The sequence below is a fragment of the Onychostoma macrolepis genome, chromosome 15, assembly GCF_012432095.1.
Source record: "Onychostoma macrolepis isolate SWU-2019 chromosome 15, ASM1243209v1, whole genome shotgun sequence".
In the NCBI taxonomy this organism is placed as follows: Eukaryota; Metazoa; Chordata; class Actinopteri; order Cypriniformes; family Cyprinidae; genus Onychostoma; species Onychostoma macrolepis.
In genome coordinates, this window is record NC_081169.1 from 9,463,281 (window position 1) to 9,487,685 (window position 24,405).

The 24,405-nt window shown below is 34.9% G+C and overlaps 1 protein-coding gene across 1 annotated transcript in view; it reads left to right on the forward strand.

The window, feature by feature from the left end:
- Nucleotides 1-24,405, forward strand: part of gbe1b (glucan (1,4-alpha-), branching enzyme 1b) — a 154,430-nt gene that overhangs the window by 105,903 nt on the left and 24,122 nt on the right. The window contains exons 13-14 of the mRNA XM_058745129.1: nt 4,279-4,463; nt 20,490-20,620. Coding sequence (XP_058601112.1) covers nt 4,279-4,463; nt 20,490-20,620 — 316 coding nt within the window. The remainder of the gene's footprint in view (nt 1-4,278; nt 4,464-20,489; nt 20,621-24,405) is intronic.

The window sequence follows — 24,405 nt, forward strand, 5'->3', positions numbered from 1 at the left end:
AGCACTTTCCAAAACATTCGCTTTTCAAGATGCACGTGCATATCTGTCTGATCTTTGACACGATCGCGTGCAGCAGCGCAAAGTTGATTCTGTGCTTACTTGATCTAATATTTTATGTTTTTTAAATATTATAGATTTAAGTAGCAAATGAGAATCACTAAAATTAATGCATTTATTTTGAGACAAAGGTCTTTATGATTTTCAGTTTTAAGATAATTAAAGCAACAGTTTTTAAATAACGAAAGAATATGTAAAAGTATGGCTTTTGGGGTAAAAAGCACCCCTGCTGTTGGGGTTAAAGGCGCACAGTAATTAACATGATAATTAATAGACGGCTGACTTTTCCATTTGTTGACATGGTTGGATTCAGATGGTAAATATCATATATTATGTTGGGTGACCATATTAGAGATAATCACCATGTTTAGAATGAAACCATCATATTTAAAAACATTTGTTGTTACTACCATAAAAAAATATATTCAATTATTATTGGATCTCCTTCAATGCTTTCAGAATCTTTACTTATTTTGTTTCTTTACTAAAGATTTTGTTTCTGTATTTTAAAATATATATATTTTTTATATTAACACATTTATATGACAGTATATTTATTGAACAAACATTTTTATTTTTCAAAATAAGCAGAAAACAGTACAAACTTTGCTAAAGTGATTGTTTTGAACAATTATTAACTTGGACATTATTTAAAAAAAAACATTATTATTTTAGCTGAAGTATTTGTATTAATACTGTGGGCCTTTTACCCTGTGTGTGGGGTAAAATTCCCCCCTTGCCACCTCATACATTTATAAGATTTTTAAACAAAATCAACAACTTGAATGATTTATTTTCACACAAAATCTGTTGCTCCATTAATGTTCAATACAACGTATATATTTTTTCTGCAATTATACATTTTAGGCACAGTGAATGGCACATTTTTTCTTAAGGGGGGCCTTTAGCCCCATTGTACCCTATACAAGAAGTATTATAAAGATTGCTTTTATATTATTAGTAATAGAAAGTATTATAATGTTTGCCTTTCTCGTTTGCCGTCATATGCAAATATGCATTTATATAATTTAAACAAATCTTTGAATGGCTAATGCACATTTAATTTCACAAACCTTGCAAACTTAGTCGAATCTAGTTGTGAGATCTTGTGAAGTGTGCATGTGTATCCTGCATGATCACGTGTTCTCTGCGTGACTTTCAGTGCGAATTGAACATTAAATTTGTGATTTCAAAATGTGCTGCGCTTTATGCATTTGCTCACTGTCATATTCATGTCACTTTCACTGTGCTGTATGTAAAATGAGTGTTACCTTGGCTTTATTTGAAAAAATATGATTCCCAATTAACACAAACGTCCCAGAATACTGAGTGCTTATTTTTTAATCAATTTTCAAATTATTTACAATTTCTTAAATATTAATTAAAATAAATACAATTATATCGGCTTCATATCGGCCACTCTGCTTTCCAAGATATCGGCATTGGCTGTCAAAAAACCCATATCGATCGACCACTAGTATACACTACGTTATAGGAACAAAATTATAAATCATACAGAATGAAGTCTAAATGTCTATGAAAATCTAGAGGATAGAAAATACAGTTTGTATAATATAAAAACCATTATGCCTGTGGAATGTCACCATTCTATACAGTTTTTATTTGTCTCTCTTGCTCACCAAAGCCATTTTAATCAAAAATGTAACACATTATTGTGATGCAAAGCTGAATTTTCAGCATCATTACTCCACTCTTCAGTGTCACATGATCCTTCAGAAATCCTGCGAATCAGAGGAATCCTGATTTTTTTTTTTTTTTTTTTTTACATTTTTAAAGAGATAGTTCACCCAAACATTAAAATTATCCCATGATTTACTCAGCCTCAAGCCATCATAGGTATATATGACTTTCTTCTTTCAGACGACTCCAATCAGAGTTATTATATTAAAAAATGTTCTAAAATGTTCCAAGCTTTATAATGGCAGTGAATGGGTGTTGAGATTTTGAAGTTCAATAAAGTCCATCCATCCATCATAAAAAGTGCTCCACGTGGCTCCGGGGGTTAATAAAGGACTTCTGAAGTGAATTTATGCATTTGTGGAAGCATAATATCCATATTTCAATCTCTATTAACCATAATCTCTAGCTTTCGGTAACTGTTGTATGCACATTCACCAGAGAGTGGCATTTCAGCGGATGACATAGGACGCAGGCATAGCTTAAGCTCCAGAGGAAGTGATGAACACGGAAGCAAAGATGAGAGGGCAAAACAAAACACTGATTTGTACAAAACGAGAATTTGTCAAAAAAAATGTCAGAGGATTTCGATATAAGCCAAGAGGAGACTTTGCCTTTGCTGTAAAGAAAACTTGGTTCTAGTGAGACTGGTATGATCTTACCGGAGTTTATGCTACGCTTACATCCTACGTCATCCGCTGGAACACCACTCTCTCGTGAACGCACATATGACAGTTAGCGGAAACTATTACGGTTTGTAAAGTATTAAATATGGATATTTTTCTTACACAAATGTATTGATTTGATTCAGAAGGCCTTTATTAACCCCTGGAGCCATGTGGAGTATTTTTATGATGGATTTCTGAACTTTATTTTGCTTTAAAGTCTCAACCGCCATTCACTGTCATTATAAAGCTTAGAAGAGCCAGGACATTTTTTTTTTTTTTATATAAATCCGATCATATTTGTCTAAAAGAAGAAAGTCATATGAAGAGTTCATTTGCAAAACCTGAAAAACTCCATCTTTAAAGAAATGAACTGACTGCTGTGCATTATCTGAACCCTAAACACATTTGGTCAAAAAAGCCTGTGTAGTCATGAATCAGCACGCTGTATTCAAGTCAGGTGACAAGGCTGCATGCTAGTCATTTCGAAAAGACGCGCTAGCTGAGAGGAGTTTAGTCAAAGCTGATTAAAAGTGATCAAGGATGGATCATTTTGATGAACTTGATGAACCCGCATTTTGGCATCTTCTTTGGGGCTTAATAGGAAAATAAAAGCTGAAACTTTTCACGGAACCTTGCAAAAGTAGCACGTTACAATGGTTAAGGAAAAGCTTCCTGTATTCCTTGTAATCACAACAACAACATTTGTCAGGCATTTACATTGTCAGCTGAGGAGATTACAAAGATTAAACAAGTGTTTTTTGTTTAACTCATGAAACATGAAATGTGGAGTTATCTGCTTTTGCCAAAAAAACACTGTGGAGTTATTTGATTTTGCTATAAAAAACTTTTAATACATAAAAAACATACTTTTACTGAACTTACTAATTTACCAGTTATCAATACTTAATCACAGTACCCCAACCCAACAAGACTGAATGTCAAAAATTATTTAAAGGGGTCATCGTATGCTCATTTTCCACAAGTTGATATGATTCTTTAGGGTCTTAGTGAAAAGTCTATAACATACCTTAGTTAAAATTTCTCAATGGTCATGTAAAACAACACCCTTTTTTACCTTGTTAAAATCAGCTCTGCAGACATCAACCCGTTTTGTTGCATGTTGCTTTAAATGCTAATGAGCTCTGCTGACCCCGCCCCTCTCTTCTGTGAGGTGAGGAGCCATGCTCTGAGAGACTGTTTACTTTAGCTGCATTTGGCCACAAAACTTGCTAACTAGCACGTTATTAGGAAAGGTGATTGCAAAGATTCATTAAAAAAAAAACCCTAATACTCACTTCTTGTGTAGGTGAAGCTGGAGGCGGCTCAGTAGTTGGGAGTAAATGACGACTACTATGTTCATTATTACATCCAACAACAAAACACCTCAATCGCTTAGGAGTCTTGTCTACATCTGCTCTGGTGACAAAACAATGGCGGTCGGACTGTTGCAGCTCACTCAGGGCGGGTCTAAGGTAAAATGCCAGTGTTAATCAGCTATCGTGGGAGCGGCCTTCGTCCATGTGACGTCCCACAGATAAGAAGCTGAGAACGGCCTGATTTGAAAAAGGGGATATTATTTTTAGGGATTAAATAAAAACCACTGGGTGGATTTTTATCATTATAGGGTAGATGTGTGCACACACTGCCAACAAACATTTATGTTCAAACGACATGTAAAAGTGAATTTAGCATCCAGTGACCCCTAAAAAGTTGAACTTTCGATTTACCGGCACAACAAAATGTTCAAAGTGGCTGTGGCAAATACTGTATTGCTGTCAGACACTCAAATCAACTTGGTCAACAATAACTAGCTTTTGAAGTCTGTAAGAAACTTCTCTATTGTGTTTAATTGCAGGCAATGAGTTTGGCCATCCGGAATGGCTGGATTTTCCCCGAGCCGGCAACAATGAGAGTTATCATTACGCCCGCCGGCAGTTCAACCTCTTGGATGTGGATCACCTGCGTTACCGGCAGCTGTACACTTTCGACCGAGACATGAACCGCACGGAGGACAAGTACGGCTGGTTGGCTGCTCCCCCGGTGAGAAAAATACCTTGTCTTTCTTCCCGGTTCCAGTAAATGTTACTTTCTGTTCTTCCTTTATCAGTACATCACCAGAGTTTGGCTTGCTTTTTATCATCTTCCATGTTCTCAATCCACCGTCTCTCTCTCATTGTATCTAACTGTCTTTATGTGCAGCATAAAAGCTTTTTTTTCCTTAACCAGAACATCTGCTGTTTCACTAAAACGGCTATCAGTCCCTAACTGCAATCTCATTACTCAGGCACTTTTTAAACAAATTTTCACTCTGCCATATGGAAGATCCGTATATGAATTATTAGCTGAGGAAAACAATCCGAACTCGTCGATGTGATTCAAAGTTATGAACGGACTGATTTACTGCTGTCGGCCGTAAAGGAGTGAAAGATGGAAGGCTGTGGCAGCTTGTCTTTAAAGAATGTTCCAGATAAATACAACAGACTGTATTGACAGGATCTGAGTCACGAAGGACAGAAAATAATTTCTCAGTTCAGAAAAAAACGAACCGAAAGTTTTACGGTAATGCACTTACAGTTGGACAAGGCATTCAGGGGATTTCGCAGAAAAGCGAAGCTTGTATTATTCTGTACAAAATGTTTGTTATTAGAGATTGAAGTCTAAATAATCCTTTTGAAGTAGATCTGCTTTACTTGATGGATGAATGCAATGTGATTTCAAGTGGATGGAGTTTCTCTGAATGATTCAATCTCATTTCTTTCTGGAGGCCTTGTACATAAAACGTTTACAACTGTTTACTGCGTTTACGTGGACATGACATGGCTGTACTTGCGAAACAGTGCGCATTTTGATTTGTATCCCGTTTCAGTATCTTGCAGTTGTTTTATTTATTTATTTTTTAAGTATTATTTACATACTATTGTAGTATGTATTCATATTTTGAATTAGCTTTTATTTTTATATTTTCAGTTTTCATTTTAATTTTTGTTTGTTTATTTATTTAGTTAGTTAGTTAGTTAGTCATTTCTATTTTATTTTATACAGTATGATCAACTGGGACCAATCGGATAGTTAAAAATAAAATATGGAAAATAAATCTGGAAAATTCCTTCATATTAACACAGTACATTGTGCCATATTTTTACAATCTTTAACGGTGTAAATAGTAATTATTAGTATTTTAGTATACTTATTAGTAGAACTATTATTTTATATATACAGTGAGGAAAATAAGTATTTGAACACCCTGCTATTTTGCAAGTTCTCCCACTTAGAAATCATGGAGGGGTCTGAAATTGTCATCGAGGTGCATGTCCACTGTGAGAGACATAATCTAAAAAAAATCCATAAATCACAATGTATGATTTTTAACTATTTATTTGTATGATACAGCTGCAAATAAGTATTTGAACACCTGTCTATCAGCTAGAATTCTGACCCTCAAAGACCTGTTAGTCTGCCTTTAAAATGTCCACCTCCACTCCATTTATTATCCTAAATTAGATGCACCTGTTTGAGGTCGTTAGCTGCATAAAGACACCTGTCCACCCCATACAATCAGTAAGAATCCAACTACTAACATGGCCAAGACCAAAGAGCTGTCCAAAGACACTAGAGACAAAATTGTACACCTCCACAAGGCTGGAAAGGGCTACGGGAAATTGCCAAGCAGCTTGGTGAAAAAGGTCCACTGTTGGAGCAATCATTAGAAAATGGAAGAAGCTAAACATGACTGTCAATCTCCCTCGGACTGGGGCTCCATGCAAGATCTCACCTCGTGGGGTCTCAATGATCCTAAGAAAGGTGAGAAATCAGCCCAGAACTACACGGGAGGAGCTGGTCAATGACCTGAAAAGAGCTGGGACCACCGTTTCCAAGGTTACTGTTGGTAATACACTAAGGCGTCATGGTTTGAAATCATGCATGGCACGGAAGGTTCCCCTGCTTAAACCAGCACATGTCCAGGCCCGACTTAAGTTTGCCAATGACCATTTGGATGATCCAGAGGAGTCATGGGAGAAAGTCATGTGGTCAGATGAGACCAAAATAGAACTTTTGGTCATAATTCCACTAAACGTGTTTGGAGGAAGAAGAATGATGAGTACCATCCCAAGAACACCATCCCTACTGTGAAGCATGGGGTGGTAGCATCATGCTTTGGGGTGTTTTTCTGCACATGGGACAGGGCGACTGCACTGTATTAAGGAGAGGATGACCGGGGCCATGTATTGCGAGATTTTGGGGAACAACCTCCTTCCCTCAGTTAGAGCATTGAAGATGGGTCGAGGCTGGGTCTTCCAACATGACAATGACCCGAAGCACACAGCCAGGATAACCAAGGAGTGGCTCTGTAAGAAGCATATCAAGGTTCTGGCGTGGCCTAGCCAGTCTCCAGACCTAAACCCAATAGAGAATCTTTGGAGGAGCTCAAACTCCGTGTTTCTCAGCGACAGGCCAGAAACCTGACTGATCTAGAGAAGATCTGTGTGGAGGTGGGCCAAAATCCCTCCTGCAGTGTGTGCAAACCTGGTGAAAACTACAGGAAACGTTTGACCTCTGTAATTGCAAACAAAGGCTACTGTACCAAATATTAACATTGATTTTCTCAGGTGTTCAAATACTTATTTGCAGCTCTATCATACAAATAAATAGTTAAAAATCATACATTGTGATTTCTGGATTTTTTTTTTAGATTATGTCTCTCACAGTGGACATGCACCTCGATGACAATTTCAGACCCTCCATGATTTCTAAGTGGGAGAACTTGCAAAATAGCAGGGTGTTCAAATACTTATTTTCCTCACTGTATATATAAAACTATAATATATAAAATATATAAAACATTAATAAAAACTACAAATTATATATATGTTTTTGTTTACATATGTGTGTACTGTGTATATTTATTAATGTTTAAATACATACACATACAGTATATATTTTGAAAATATTTACTTAAATATGTATGTATTTGCATGTATATATTTATATTCTATATAAATATATTTAATATATAAACACAACAATTTTCTGAAATATATACATGCATGTGTGTGTATTTATATTACATAATAAATATACACAGTACACACACACACGTATTATGTAAACAAAATTTGTTTATTTTTGACAGCACTAATATATAAACAAACATTACATGTTCTGAAATCGGCCGAAAAATATCAATCATGTTTGATCTCCTCTGACTGTTTAGAATCATAGTCTGAAGCTATAAAATCTGGGTTTGTTCCCATCGTACACTACGTGATTTTCTATTAAATCTGTGAACTCATATTTGCAGACTGGCTTCATTTCTAAATTTTGTTCATTTTTTTTATAATGTTCGTCTAGTAATCTATGTATATTTAATTATTTACTATGTAGTATATTTACGTGCTATTATTTAATTAACAAAAATGATTCCTAACAGTCTTAGTTATAGTTAAAGACAACACTGGTGTCCTTCCCTATAGAGTTCCATCGTCTGTTCTTCTCAGGTGTGCTTGTGTCAGTCTGACCTGCAGCAAGGTGATTGTGCAAATGAAGGGAATTGGCAGGGATTAGATGGCAGACTGTGTAAATGATTCACTGAATATGATTCACTTCCTTCTGTGATCTGCAGCCCATTTTACACCTGCATCACCTTGTCTCATTTTGACCTTGCCACATTGTTTTAAATGAGGACTGTGATCATGTTTGAAAGAATAGTTTGAAAGAAAATGACTTTTTTTTTTCAAAGCTCAAATCAAATTTCACTTTCTGTGGTGTACAAATGCCTAAAGCATTTAAAAGATAGAAAACAGCTTTTAAAATATCCAAAAAATAAATGAATGTATAAAAAGCAATGCTAAATTAATAGAAAACTGTCATTATGTTCTCACCCTTTTTGAAAGCCATATAAGTTTTGTTTCATCCGTGGAACACAAGAATGAGGGATGAGAGGATGTGTATAACTGTCAAGTCACATAAAAGTATCATAGCAGTAATCCATATAAAACTTGTGCACTGTTTTTCAAATCTTCTGAAGTCATACGATAGCTTTGTGTGAGGAAAGAGACTGTAGTTTAAGTCTGTAGTTCAATAAAAAAATCCTCATTCCACCCAAATCTGGTGCTTTAATGATACGCGAGAACGTCTTGGGCCTCAACACCACACGAGAAGGAAAAGAAAGAGAAGAAATTGCGCACAAACCTCGTTGATTCTTACGTGTATGTGGCAGATCTGAATGAGAGGATGTAAATGAAATTTAAGGAACTGAACCTGTTATAATACCTCTACACGCTTGGTTATACTGTATGTACTGTAGATCTTAAATTATAAAATGACAAATACAGTCAGTACAACTTTTATCTGTGCTGTATATAATGGAACAATAGTGAAATACATTGTTTGTACAAAAAAAAAAAAGCAAAATCATAATAGTAATCTATCTAAATATTATTTAAGTATTATTTTATATTTGATATATGTTGCCAGTGCTATTTTAGTATCATTCAGATACTATTATAGTTTCTGTTAACATTTTGAATAGATTATTTTTATTTGTTCTGATTTCTTTTTATTATTTTAATGTTTTGTTTAGTTTTTGTCATTTATTCATTTATTATTATTATTAGTAGTAGTAGTAGTAGTATTTATAAAATAAAGTCCATTCAGATCAAACTTTATAATCAGTGTGTCTATCTATATATATATATCTATATCTATATCTATATCTATATATATATATATATATATATATATATATATATATATATATATATATATATATATATATATGTATATGTATATGTGTATATATATGTGTATATGTATATGTATATGTGTGTGTGTGTGTATATATATGTGTATGTATATGTGTGTGTGTGTGTGTGTATATATGTGTATATGTATATGTATGTATATATATATATATATATATATATATATATATATATATATATATATATATATATATATATATAGTTAAAATAAATGAAAATTAGAAATGTTGGCAGTTATAAAATAAAAACTGTTTATAAACTGAGTTTACCAATAAAATAATTGGTACTGGAATAGGAAACATTTACTGAAATCTGTTCTGATTATAATGCAATTCATCATATTGATACCACAATCAGTTCTTTTTAAAAATATTCACCTGTAACCTGTATTTCCTGTAGTTTGGGAGAGCAAACGAGCTCCGACGACTCTAATGAGAGGCTTTTAGAAAAGATGAGTTGAGCTTTGAGCACGTCTTGGGTGTCTGAGCGTTTGTAATTGCTGTGTATCATCCTTGTCTTTTCCCAGGGTAGATAATCGACAGTAAAAACCTTGGCACCCACTCAGACACCCAACTCTCTCTCCACAGCGCTGACAGAGTGCTAACAAAGTATCGCTCCAGCGAGAAGAGCATGTGTGTGCGTGAACTGAATTCTTAATTCCCTTCGCGGTTTTGCAGTACTTAGATGGAGACTGGGGTGGGACAGAGGGTGGAATAGGATGGACGATAAACTAGAATGCCCTTGTTTGTAGTGTTTCAAAAGAATTCTATTTGAAATAAAGTGCTTTGGCAAAATTATTAAGCAGCACAATTGTTTTCAACCTTGATAATAATAAGAATATATTTTATTTCAGAAACATTTCTTATTTGCATGTACTTCAACTTGATCAATTCAATGAAATGACTCACTTTGATTCATAAAAATATCATGAATCAGCTTGAATCTAAATGAGACAATGTGCTGTAACAGATGTCAAGCTGTTTCAAGAAATGTCAGCAAACTACTAATGATGAATTTATTGACAGGAAGAGATTGGCTAAAAAACAAAAGTGTAAGCCAACCTTCAAGTTCTTCTTTGCTGGAATGTGTTTTCTCACAATACAGGTATAGGCACATTTTATGTGCTATTCCCAAAGAAAATCTTGACGTTTAAGGCTCTCAGACCCTGAAGTTGCATGCGAGACAAGGAACCATCACAAAGCTAGTCTAATAAGATAATCTTTGGAAAGCTCAATTAAAACCATTGCTGCGTGGCTTTATAAGCTCCATCACATTTGATATCTCCAGCAGAAATCACAAGTACTATATCATCAGTTTTCAATATATCCTCCAGCCCTGCAGGGGACTTCAGTTGAAAAGCCGGTTGCATGGGCCGCCCGCTAATTTGAAACAGTTGCTCAGCAGGCTTCTAAAGACTAAAGCTGTGATTTTAGCCGAGCGCTGTTTACGTGCAGCAACAATCATACAGAACGCCTGCTGTGCTGCAAACAGGACTGCTGTTCAGTAACTCATCCCTGCTTCTGTCTATTTCTCTGTTTCTCTATTCCTGTCTTTCTGTGCTGAGGGCCAGTCATATATTATTTACAGTCTGTCCACTACTGCACACAGCAGGACACATACGATATGTCTAGACACGTGCAGCTCAAGTGCTCTAGTTTCACAGATTTTCAGAAATAGTTTGTTTACATCAGTTTTTGTGCTTTAGAGTCGATGTGAAATCAGCATTGACCCAATTTACTTGACTTGAAAATAAGGATGCTTCCCATAAAGTATTCATCTCAAGGAGTGGTTCACCCCAAAATGAAAATTTGCTGAAAGTTTAATAACTCCTTAGATCATCCGTGATGTAGACGAGTTTGTTTCTTCATCAAAACAGATTTGGAGAAATTTTGCATTACATCACTTGCTCACCAGTGGATCCTCTGCAGTGAATGGGTGCCGTCAGAATGAGAGTCCAAACAGATGATTAAAAACATCACAATAATCCACAAGTAATCCACACCTCTCCAGTCCATCAGTTCATGTCTTGTGATGTGAAAAGCTCCTTGTTTATAAGAAACAAATCAATCATTAAGACATTTTGAACTTAAAAACTTTGCAGGGGAAATGCAAGTCCATAATATCACTTATTCCAGTGAAAAAGTAATCTTGTCTGATTCAGGGGAGAAATATGCACAGATCAAGCAAGTGCAAACAGTCCAAAACAGATCTAAACAATATCGGTGGATTTTGATGATTTCTTTTCACTGGAGGAAGCGTTATTGTGGATTATGGACTGTCATTATAATACATTAATTGATGGACTGGAGTCATGTGGATTACTTAAGGACTATTGTGATGTTTTTGGACTCTCATTCTGACGGCACCCATTCACTGCTGAGGATCCATTGGTGAGCAAGTGATGTAATGATAAATTTCTCCAAATCATTTCCAAAGAAGAAACAAACTCATGTGCATCTTGGATGGCCTGGGAGTGAGCACATTTTCAGCAAATTTACATTTTGGGTGAACTTCTCCTTTCAGGATGAAAGGCTTACAGTACTCGTGTTTATCATAGCTCTTCATAATTATCATAACTCTTTCTGTCTTAAGAAAATATGTTTCTTTTTGTGTAAAGTAATTCATCCAGATCCTCAGTATGGCGTCATGGGTTTCCAAAGGTCTGTCAGATAAGTTTCTACATTTGAGCCCTGAGCAAATCAGTGCTTAGTCATAAATGAGTAACTGTGGAAGTCAAAACACTGGCTAATTTAATAGAACACAGAATGCAATAAAACCCCGCAGACATCCTGAAGGTCATTGAAATGTTGAGGGCAGTTGGAGAGGGCCAGCGGGGTCTGTGCCCTTGTGGCAACAAGTTGCTTCTGCATCCTGTGAAATCCCCTAAAATCAGGAGTTGTGTATGACTAATAATTTGCTATATTGTGTTTTAACTCAAGGCAGTTTAAATAACTAAATATTTGCATAAACACTGTCCTAGTCAGTATTATGATATTGTGACTTACAAGTTTTCTGTTTTAATATACCGTATTGACCCGAATATAAGACGACCCTGATTATAAGACGACCCCCCTTTTTCCAGATGTACCTTTTGGAAAAAGGCTTTTTGAAAACCAAATCTTGTTTTTTTTTTTTCTCTCTGTAAAACTTTTAAAAAAATGTATTTTTGTTTTGAAAGTATGGTAAGTACTGGTAAAATGTACCAACAATGACATTGGGGGGAAAAAATACACTTTTTGATATACCATAAAAATAACAGGTAGCCCATCTGAATTATATAACATTTAGTCTATCCATCTCAAAGTAGCCTACCAAAATTGTATTATCGGTAGAAGTGAAATCTTATTGTAGTCTTCAAATCTGGGTACAGTCTTATGTTTTAAAATCACTCACAGAGGAAGTTTGGTCCCATCAGGCTAACATGACAGTCACGACTCATAAGTTTTCCGCTGTAAGCTTTTCTTTTTCTTTTGTTTTCACTCGCGATCTTTACAACACAGTACATTACATATTTCATGACACACTTGTTTTATGCGTTTTTGGTGCCACCTATTGTTGTGGGTGTATTATTGACATGTCAAAGTCTAGACCCTGAATATAAGACGACCACGTTTTTTCAGATGTATTTCCAAGAAAAAAAACATCGTCTTATATTCGGCTCAATACGGTATTTTAAAATGTAATATATTTTTGTGATGCAGAGCTGAATTTTCATCTTCATTACTCCAGTCTTCAGCGTCGCATGATCCTTCAGAAATCTTTCTAATATGCTGATTTGCTGGCCAAAAAACATGTATTATTATTATTATTATGAATGATGATATAAAAGAATATTAAAAAACGACATTTAAATGGTAGTGTACATATCCCCCTAATTTAAATTCAGTACTAAAATGGAAAACAATAAACACAGTGCTCTGCAAATTTTAATTATGCTGCACATCCACTAAATGTGCACAGCGTTTTTAAGAAAACTGTTATTGATTATGTATTGATGTGTGGCTTCATTTTTAAGAATTTAGGGTAAATAAAAGAATTCTAAGTGATAAAAAAATTTCCACAATGGCACATAAAATACAGTATTAATTAATTAAATATAGTTAATATATAGCAACAAAGTTTCTTTCTTTAGATGGATGGCCTTACTATTTGTTTGTTTTTTTATACAGATCCTTATCAAGGAATAGTTGTGATAGATTATTTATTATAATTAATTATAAGACAGATAGTTCTAGTCCTGGATGCTGTTTGGTCAATATTTTCTTACGTAAATATCTTAAAATTATATTGCTTAAAACAACTAAAGCATTACTGTTTCATAAACATGTATAAACCTTTCCTAACCATTTTCATAGAATATGCAAACTTCCTGCCCCGTGATTCATAATCTTTTTAGGACACTCATGGCCCTCAAATAGATCCCTACTTTTAGCTATGAATTGAAACCAGGCATGATGGTAATCTCTATTAAAACACTAAACTGTTTGTGTGTGCACTAAGGGATATAGTTCCAGCACTCCATAACACACATTATCTCCTGTACGGCAGTTTGGCGCCAGTATATCATGACAATGAAGAGCATTGCCTCACCTCCTCACTTATGTGTCTACTTCAATGGATCTGCTTTTGCACCAGCCATGTCGATGAAAATGTAACCCCTCAGATCTAGACTATTTACAGTAAATTCCTCCAAAATGCAAGACTCATGTTACTGTTAAAAAAAAGGACGAACGGCTGCTGGAATGGAATGTATTCCTTCCTTCGATCCTTGTACTTTACAAATGACTAACAGGGGATTTGTGTTCTTAAATATATTAAATATACCAAATATTAGCATTTAAAGTGAAGGAAAGTGCTAGAAGAATATTTTGGGCTAGATTTATGTGCTTGAATCAACTGACTGGTTTTAGGACTGAAAACCAACTGGTTTTTAGGACTGACCAGTACTTATGACTGTTATGATGAATGAGGGAATAAAAATATGAGACTGGACTAACGCATAGTTGTGGCTGTTGCTTGCAGCACATTTTAAAAGCAAATGAAGACATTGGCACAGATAAAGACAGACATTTAAAGGTGCCATAGAATGCATTGATACAATATTTTAAATTGTTCTCTGATATCTACCGTATTGGCCTGAATATAAGACGACCCCCCCTTTTTCCAGATGTACCTTTTGGAAAAAGGCTTTTTGAAAAAACAAATCTTGTGTTTTCCTGAGAAAAAAAAAACAAAAAACATTATTTCTTAAATTATTTTCATATTGCATATTTTTCCAATTTTAATTTTTGTTTTGAAAGCATGATAAATACTGGTAAAAGGTACCAACAATCACATTTGAAAAAATATACACTTTTTGATATACCATAAAAACAACAGGTAGCCCATCTGAATTATATAACATTGTTTTTCCATCTCATCATAGCCTACCAAAATGTTATTAACAGTTGAAGTGAAATCGTATTGTAGTCTTCAAATCTGGGTACTGTCTTAAATTTTAAAATCACTTACAGAGGAAGTTTGTTCCCATCAGGCTAACATGACAGTCACGATTCATGCCGCTGTAAGCTTTTCTTTTTCTTTTGTTTTCACTCGCGATCTTTACAACACAGTACATTACATATTTCATGGCACACTCGTTTTACATGTATTTGGCGCCACCTATTGTTGTGGGTGTATTATTGACATGTCAAAGTCTAGACCCTGAATATAAGACGACCGCGTTTTTTCAGATGTATTTCCAAGAAAAAAACATTGTCTTGTATTCAGGTCAATACGGTACATAGAAGGTATGTGGCTTAGGTAAGGGCAAAAAATCTCCAGAAACGGTTTTACATGTCCTTTTACAACCCTAGGATTTGTCCCTAGAATTAAATGGTCTGTTATTACCTTATTTGGAAGGGTCATGAATAATAATGTTGAGCTATGCTCTGATTGGCTGTTTCACAGCGCGGCTCATTTCAGTAGCTCACACAGCAAACAGATCTCTACTGTCCGGCGTGAACGATGACGAGATTAGGCATCCAACCTTATATGTTTGAGCCTGTATGAAACGAAGATACGGATTTTGAGAGATTTTGCAACAATGTTTAGTGAGACGCTGCGGAGTGAACGAGGCTTGAGAGAGAGTTGTGAGTGAGGGTGTGGCCACGGACGCAGCCTCTGTGTTGCCAGATCCAGCTGTTATAAGCATTTTTGGACTTGTCTTTTAGGGTCAGCAATTTTATTTATTTATTGGTTATCGTTTTTTGTTTATTTTAATAGCAATATCTGGCAACACTGTATCGATGATTCGGCTGTGCAGGTCCTTCTGGCCTAGAACATGGGCTGGTATACATTATGCAAATGTTGGGGGTGTAAACATTAACAATCCCGACTGTAACATCACAGTCAGTGTTATGTTGGGATTAGCCTCTTTTTCAGTGGTCTTTTTCATGCACGAGATTTACAAAAGGAGGAGGAAACAATGGTGTTTGAGGCTCACGGTATGTTGTTTCCATGTACAGAACTCTTATTATTCAACTATGCCAAGGTAAATACAGTTTTCCATTCTATGGCACCTTTTAAAGGTTGCAGTTTCCTAGCTAGTAACAAACATTCTTTACAGCCTGCTCAAATGGATCTTAATTTGGGTTGAAACCTTTAAGAAAATCACTCATGGTTTAATTAAAATTAAAAAACAAAATGGTTACTATAGTTCAGGGATAGGCAACGGTCCTGGAGTGTCGATGTCCTGCAGAGTTAGTTCCAACTCTGAAAAAAAAACCCTCACCTGCCTTAGCCCTAGTGATCCTGAAGACCTTGATTAGCTTGTTCAGGTGTGTTTAATTAGGTTTGGAGGTAAACTCTGCAGGATATCGACACTCCAGGCCTAACGTTGCCTATCTCTGCTATAGTTAAACCATTGGTAAGTAAACCATGGTTTTGCTACACTGACCATAGTTAAACCATGGTATTTGTAGTAAAACTGTGGTTACACAAATGGTAATCAATACATGGTTGCTACGGTTTTACTATAGTGGGAAGTAACTGGGCTTGGGGGCAAAAATGCTACCAAAGCGACAAAAATGCCCCTCAAATTTAAGGTAAAAGGGCAAAAAATGCCCCTGCACATACATACATACATACACACATATATATACACACATATATATACATATATCAGCGAGCGGCGGAGAGGAGCAGCGCTTTCAGTTAAACACAGATATTATGTTGCTTCTCTAATTTTACATGCAAGTATAGCTGAAATCACAGCACAGATATTGTCTTTATCTTATGTGGGTTTTTTTTCATGTGTCTAATAGACATGAACAAGTTCTTTGAAAAGCATCTATGACCTTTGAAACATGTCTAGTCTTCATACTCTATATGTTGACTGTGGTTTCATCACGTTACTGGAAGCGACCCCAGTAACGTGATATTTAACCCCTGGTATGCAAATTTTTACTGGGGGACCCCCCTCGAAATGAGATTGGACTAGCTTTTGGCTAGTTTTGAATGGCAATTGGGTGGGATTTGTTGTGAAAAACTAGTAACTCTGACTGTACTGCACTCTCGTGAGTTCTCTCATCATGAACAACAAGTCCAGATAGTAGTAAGAGACAAATTTTTCAGTGTAGAAAGCTTCTGTGAGTATGGGGACCAGTTCACGCTAACCGTGTTTTTGCTTTGAAAAATGCGAGATGTGGGCAGTGGAACGGGGAAAAAGGTCTTAAGGCTTGAACTTCTTTTAACCTGAACTCGCACAAGACGCTGCATAAGACGCGATTGCAACGGTCAAACACGTCCGTCCGTGGCGTTTATTTGTTTACATAGAATAGCAATGGAAAAGTAGCGCAGTGAAGTAGACAAATGCGTTCTGTGTGAGCAGCCACTAACAGGATTTTTTGGTAGTGCTATTCGCGCTATACTGAGGTGAGGTCATTGATGCTTTAATAATCTTTTCTTGCTTTCTGTATATAATTTATATTTGAATTACCCTTTTTTTTCATGCTGCGAATTAGCAATTTTAAAATAACCAATGTAAAGTCTTGATTTTCTAAAGCATAAAAAGCATAAAACTAATTCATAAATGCCTTAGTTTTTTTTTTTTATTAGTTTTTTTTTTTTTGTCTGTGTAGCTAGAATATGAGGAGCTGTTTCCTCAAACACAAAAACATTTTATGTAGTATATTAATCAACATTAATAGTCATTATTACAATATCAAGAGCCACAATCGACAGTAGTGTAATAATTGTTGTCATAATATTGCAATATATTTACATTTAGCCATTTTGCAGACGCTTTTATCCAAAGCGACTTGCAATTGGGGAATAAGTGATTCTTCTTAAAGAGGCAAACAGACACAGGAAGTGCTTGTAATACCAAGTTTCATGCATTGCTCAAACAAGTACAAGCTAGAAAGGGAAGGAATAAATAAAGAGAAAGACAAAGTTGTTGTTTTTTTTTTTTCTTTAATTTAGGATGAAGTCAAGAAGCGTCGAAAGAGATTAGTTTTCAGCTGTCGCTTGAAAATTGTCAGGGATTTAGCATTCCGGATAGGGGTGGGAAGATCATTCCACCAGCCAGGATGGTGAACAAGAATGTTCTGGAAAGTGATTTTGAGCCTCTCTGTGATGGTACCATGAGGCGTCTCTCACTAGTGGATCTCAGACTTCTGGAGGGGATGTAGATTCATAATAGTGAGTGTAAGTAGGCGGGTGCTGAGCCTGTGGCTGTTGTATATGCAAGCATCAATGTCTTGAACTTTATGCGAGCCGCAACCCGGGAGTCAGTGCAGGGAAACAAAGAGAGGTGTAACATGGGCCCTTTTGGCCTCATTGAAGACCAGTCGTGCTGCTGCTGCATTCTGAATCATTTGTAGAGGTTTGATTGTGCTTGATGGAAGTCCAGCCAGAAGAGCATTGCAGTAGTCCAGCCTAGAAATGACAAGAGCCTGGACAAGAAGTTGTGCAGCATGCTCCGTTAGAAAGGGCCTGATATTTCTGATGTTGTGCAGTGCAAACCTGCAAGATCGAGCATGTAGTCAGCTGGTCATCAAAGATTACACCAATATTTCTGACCGAAGTTGATGGGGTAATTGTAGAAGAACCTAGACGGTGAAATCATGCTGTAGAGTTGGAGTGGCAAGGAAGACAAGAAGCTCAGTATTTGCCAGGTTGAGCTGTAGGTGACGTTCTTTCATCTATGCTTAGATGTCCGCCAGACAGCCTGAGATCCGTGCAGCTACAGTTGGATCATCTGGTTGAAATGAGAGATAGAGCTGTGTGTCATCAGCATAGCAATGGTAGGAGAAGCCATGTGCCTGTATGATGGGACCCAGTGATGTAGTGTATGTGGTGAAGAGGAGGGGTCCAAGAACCGATCCCTGAGGAACCCCAGTGACCAGTATATGTGCTTTTAATACATCCCCCTCCCCCCCAGGCCACCCTGAATGATCTACCAGTGAGATAGGATTCAAACCAGCGAAGTGGAATCCCTGTGATGAGAGGGTGGACAGGAGGATCTGATGATTGACAGTGTCAAAAGCAGCTGATAGATCCAGCAGAATAAGAACTGAACTTTACAATTAAGAATATTTTTGCTCTTACAATGGTAATATGCCCCCTCAAAATTAATTCAAGGGAGCAATTATTGCCCTTAATAGAAAAGTTAATTTCTAACCCTGCTAAGTATAAGAGCTACAGAAAAGAACTCTTCAGATGAATCCTGAATTCTGTCTCCTTCATCTGGATGTCTTATCTGTTCAGTGAGAGCGCTTCTTATCTCTCTTTCGTATTCAGTTCCCAAATTGGTTGAGGGTCTGGACCACTAAAAATAGTGGGGCAGAGTGACATTGATAATCTCTGGTAATGGCATGTTACAGACTCGTCTTTCTGCTGGAAACCAGCTACATCATTGGCAGTCATCTGCTGCTGACAGCGAGCTGCAGTTTTGCCCCAAGAGTGTCATCTCTGGATTTCAGTTAGATAAAAAAAAAAAAAATCCCACATTTCAAAAGTTGGAGTTTGAGTAGTTTGAAGGGTCTGTGTTTTGTAGGGAGAAAGATCTTCAGTGGATGGATCCTTTGAAAATATTCTTCTTGCTTCTTGATATTTATTTCATTTGAAATTTTACAGTTTCAAAAAATAAGCTGGCCACCAATTCTCAAATACACTGCATCTAAACCATAGATGGGAAAAAAAATAATAATAATAATATTAAAAAAATATATATATAATTAATCACAATAGTGAAATACTTTAATGGTTATTTTTACTTTTTCTTATAATTTATTTTTAAGAGTATAGTCGATCCCGATGTTTTATTTTTATTTTATTTTTTAATTAAATTTGCACTAATTTTATTAATGTATTTGTATATTTATTTATTTAGATTGTGTAATATATATATATATGTAAATCATAACTCTTTTTCGACAGTCGTTTAGTTTATTTGGCACTAATTTTAATTATTTATTAAAATTTATTAAGCTTATTTATTTTTAACTATGTACAAGAAATACATACATGATGAATAAAGTGTTTGTGTAATAATAATAATTGTATTTATTATTTCTCCAATTTTTATTGTCTCTTCCTTAATTGTCTTTTAGCTTTTATTTATATTTTTATTTTTAAAATATATTTATATTTTTATTCATATTTGAGCCAAATGAAACGTCTTGCATAATATGAACCTTTATCGCAGTGAGAGACTTCCTTTAAGACTTTTATTTAATTATGAATCTAGATTATTTCAAATAAAAATATGTATTTATTTATTTATGTGTGTTACATAAAATTATTTATGTGTTCTTTTTTGCTTTTAAGAATGTAGTAATTTATTACTACATTTATTTTGCACTGTTTAACTAATAATCATCATTTATTTTGTTTATTATATTTAATATTGATTAAAATATTTTATTGTGGAATACATTTGATTAGTTTCTTTTTTTCTTTCTTTATTGTCTCTCATTTTATTTTTATTATTTTTTACATTTAATCTTTTTTTTTTTTTCCAAATGAAACTTCTTGCATACTATGAAACTTCAGTGCAGTGAGAAACTTCTTGTTAGATGTTTCTCAAAATCCATCTTACAGAACAGAGATTTAATAATGTCGGGATGATTAGCAATGAGTTCATGCATAGGGCACAAAAAGTTGTGGGATTTTCAACAATATCTGTACAGATGGGAACCACAGCGTTACTGCTAAAGATCAAACATGCAAAGGCTGAGATACAGAACATGTGTGATTAAAAGCACACAAATCTCATGCAGTCCCACTGTGCTCAATCTTTGATCTCCGTCTCTCTCTGTAGGCTTACATCAGCGCCAAACACGAGGGAGACAAGGTGATCATCTTCGAGAGGGCCAACGTCATCTTCATCTTCAACTTCCACCCAACCAACAGCTACAGCAACTACAGAGTGGCAGTAGGGCCGCCGGGGAAGTATCCTTCACCTCTTTAGATGCTCCGTCTGATGGCAACTTCATAATACTGCTCTCAAAGATTGAGAAAAGCAGTGTTGTTATTAACTATAACAAATTCTAAAACTATTAAAATTGTTTGCTTTAATTGAAATAAAGCTGAAATAAATCAAATAAAAATAAAATAAGAAATATTAGATGAAAAAGTTATTTCAGTTGGTTACCAAGGCAACATTTCTATTTTTGTCTATTTTTTAAGTTTAAATTGAAGTACTAAAATTGCTAAAACGTAAATAAAAATAAATAGAAATGTAAAAAATAATAAAAATGACAAAGTACATGCCTAAATTACTAAAACTTAAAAACTTTTAAAAAAATACTGAAATATAAAAATAAAACCAAAATATGAATGCATACTATAACAAAACATAAACAATAACAAAACATGAGTTGTAAAAAAACTGTATGGTAACATTCTTCCACATTTCTGATTGTATTATTCACTTTGATTCAAATTATTCAAAAAGTGATTCACATGATCTTTGTTATTGCATGCTAAGAAGGCAAACCAAAAAATATTATTTCAATGGATATTTTACTGTTACAAAAATAAGCAGATTTGGGCCAGAAATACACTGCAATGTTGCAGCTAATACCCTAAATAATAATTATGATAATAATAAATAACTGTAATAATAATCATGTTGTAATAATAATAATAATGTATTCATTCCCAATATTTATTATTATTATTATTATATTTTCATTTTTAATTACACCACTGTATTGCAGCAAATACCCAGAATAATAATAATAATAATAATAATAATAATAATAATAAATAACTGTAATAATAATCATCATGTAATAATAATCAACATGTAATAATAATAATAATAATAATATTAATGCAATTATTTGCAATGTGTATTATTATTATTGTTGTTGTTGTTGTTGTTGTTGTTTTTAATGTAATCATTTCCTATTTTTATTATTATTATTATTACACCACTATATTGCAGCTAAGACCTTAAATAATAATAAGAATTTAAATATAATAATAATAATAATGCTGTTATCATCATCAATATTTATTCATTTTTTTCATTCTATCGTTCTTTCTATCTATCTATATATCACAACCCTCATCCCTCATTCCAAACCCATATGATGTTCAGTGGAACTCGATTTTTATTTAATATTTTTGAATATTATACTGGTTGCAAAAACGCCATAAAATTGGTCCGTATGACTTATGGCAAGTCTTCTGAAGACGTACAATAGCTTTTGTGTAACAAGCAACTGAAGTTTTGTTTGCAACAGCATGCGGGTGAGCAAATGATGACAGAATATTCATTAAAGAGTGTGATTGTGTACAACAGGTTTAGTTGCGTCCGTGTCGCTGTGAAGCTGCAGGAAGTGTTTTCAGCAGGGAACTGACGGAGAACCCAGCTTTCAGATGCAGACAGCTGAGAAGCCGCAGAAATGGTTCTCATTATGAGCACGGGAGGTAAACACGCGTTACTGTGTGTATGTGTGTGTGTGCATGTGCGTGCGTTTGTCTGTAAGGTAACCATGCTCGAAAGATGAGAGTCAAAGCAGACCGTCCAATTAGAGCAGAAGACAGATGAAAGTGCCACTCTGTGTCAGAAGAGGTAAACAAGTATGACCCAACGAGTCCAGAGTGCTTTTTCATTAAACCCCAACCATCTTACACGCATATATCTGTACGTATGCATCCATATTTCTCTCTGTTATCTCACAGTCGTCTGTTAGGCGGTATCAGATCGGTCGGGTAAAGTCATAGCATTATATCTTTAGATGTGTGAGAGTGAAATGGGCTTGTGTGTTTTTGGTGTGTTCAGGAAGCCTCAGTGGACTGTTTTACATCTCAAATGTGTCCTTGTGATTGTGTCTCTGGTTTTTATATATAGTTCAGTTCATTTATTATACAGTTTTGAATTGTGCCACCAATAGACCACTATATTGCTCCTTAATATTATATTTGAAAATTTTAATCTCACTGCAAATATAACATTTTAACATTTTAGTTGAATTGCTATTGGATGGTGTGTCACATGATCTTTGTGACCACAAGATCTCATTGCAAACCAAAATATTTCACTGGACATTTTACTGTTGCAAAAATAATCTATTTTAGTTCACAAATATGCCTCATTATTGCAGCAAATAAACGGAATACTACTACTACTACTACTACTAATAATAATAATAATAGTAATAATAATTCATTATTATTAGTAGTAGTAGTATTCCGTTTATTTGCTGCAATAACATTATTATTATTATTATTATTACTACTACTACTGCTGCTGCTACTACGACTACTAATAATAATGTATTATTATTATTATTATTAGTGATAATATATAATAACAATAATTAATTGTTGTTGTTATGATGATGATATTATTTTTTATTTTTCGCCTTTTTAATGTCCTTTTTAATATTTTATTTATCTCCAAATATTAAGTCCCAGTATTCATTCATTCATTCATTCATGCATTCATTCAAATATTTATTAAATAAAAAGACAATCATGATTTATTATATTATTATAAATAGTTTACTTTCTCTTGTTTTAATGTCTGCTCATGTGACCATGAATCATTTCACTTGTTGATCATCATAATTTGATTTGCCAATTGTAATCTTACCACAACCATAATATTTCATAATTTCAGTCAACTCCCATTGCATTTGTGGCACTTAATCTTTGTCATTGCTTTGCGATATTAGGTGAATTTGAGAAGGTACTGTACTTTAACAGATGTTCAGCTTGGATGTTTTTTTTTTTTTTCTTCTACTTTTTTCCTTTTAAAGCTGAATAGTTCACATGACAGATGAGTAGGTGTTTTTTTTTTTGTTTGTTTTTTTCTAGAGCACATTAGGATGCATTTGTGTTTACAGCGCCGATGAGGCCAAATGTGTCCCTGAAACACTGGAGCACAAAACACTTTGCAGCCTGTTTACGCTTATATTCAATACCACGTGTAAAATGGGCCAAAACTAGGTTTTTTGACTGTTTACACATTAAAATACACTTTGGCGTGAGTTCCCGCCTAATCAAATGACAGCTGCAGAAGCCATATTTCTGTAAACAAGTGGAGTTGCAAACTGAAACTTTACTACAGGTAAAACCCAAAACAAAAAAAAGCTTCACGGAGGCGGACATGGTCATGAATTTGGATTCTGGAGAGAGAGACAAAGCACTTGAACGCCTTAAAAAGTCTCTCCCGTGTCCTTTCAGCAAGAAGAGCAGCAGTTTTGTTCCTCAGACTGTTTCTCTCTTTGCAAAAAAAGAAGACAAAGTTTCCCCTGAGTTAAGCACTCCACCACAAACATCAGCCATTAAAATTCTGTCGACATCAGCTTTTGACAGGAGCTCAAACCTTCGATGCTTTGCTTTGGTTTTTTTTCCTCTCAATCTTTGGTTCTCTACTCTCAATGGGCGCGTTCTTCAGGTGCTTCTCTCCATTCAGAAGGATGGAGTATTGTAAATCCCTGTTGGGTATCATCATGAAAGCACATCCTGTCAGGCCTGATGTGTCTTTGATACGCTGCGTGCCAACAGGCGTCTGTGATTGTGTCAGGTCATCATTCTCCTATTATCTGTCAGGGGCATTTACCTGAACGCCATTCTAAATAATTCAAGCATATCAGCATTCCTCCTTGAATCTGTAACAGGCTTGTCCTCGGGCAAAACAGCAGCACGCTTTATAGCTCAAAGATGCTTGATGACTTTATACAAAAAAAAAAAAAATTGCGTAATGATTGTAATAAAGG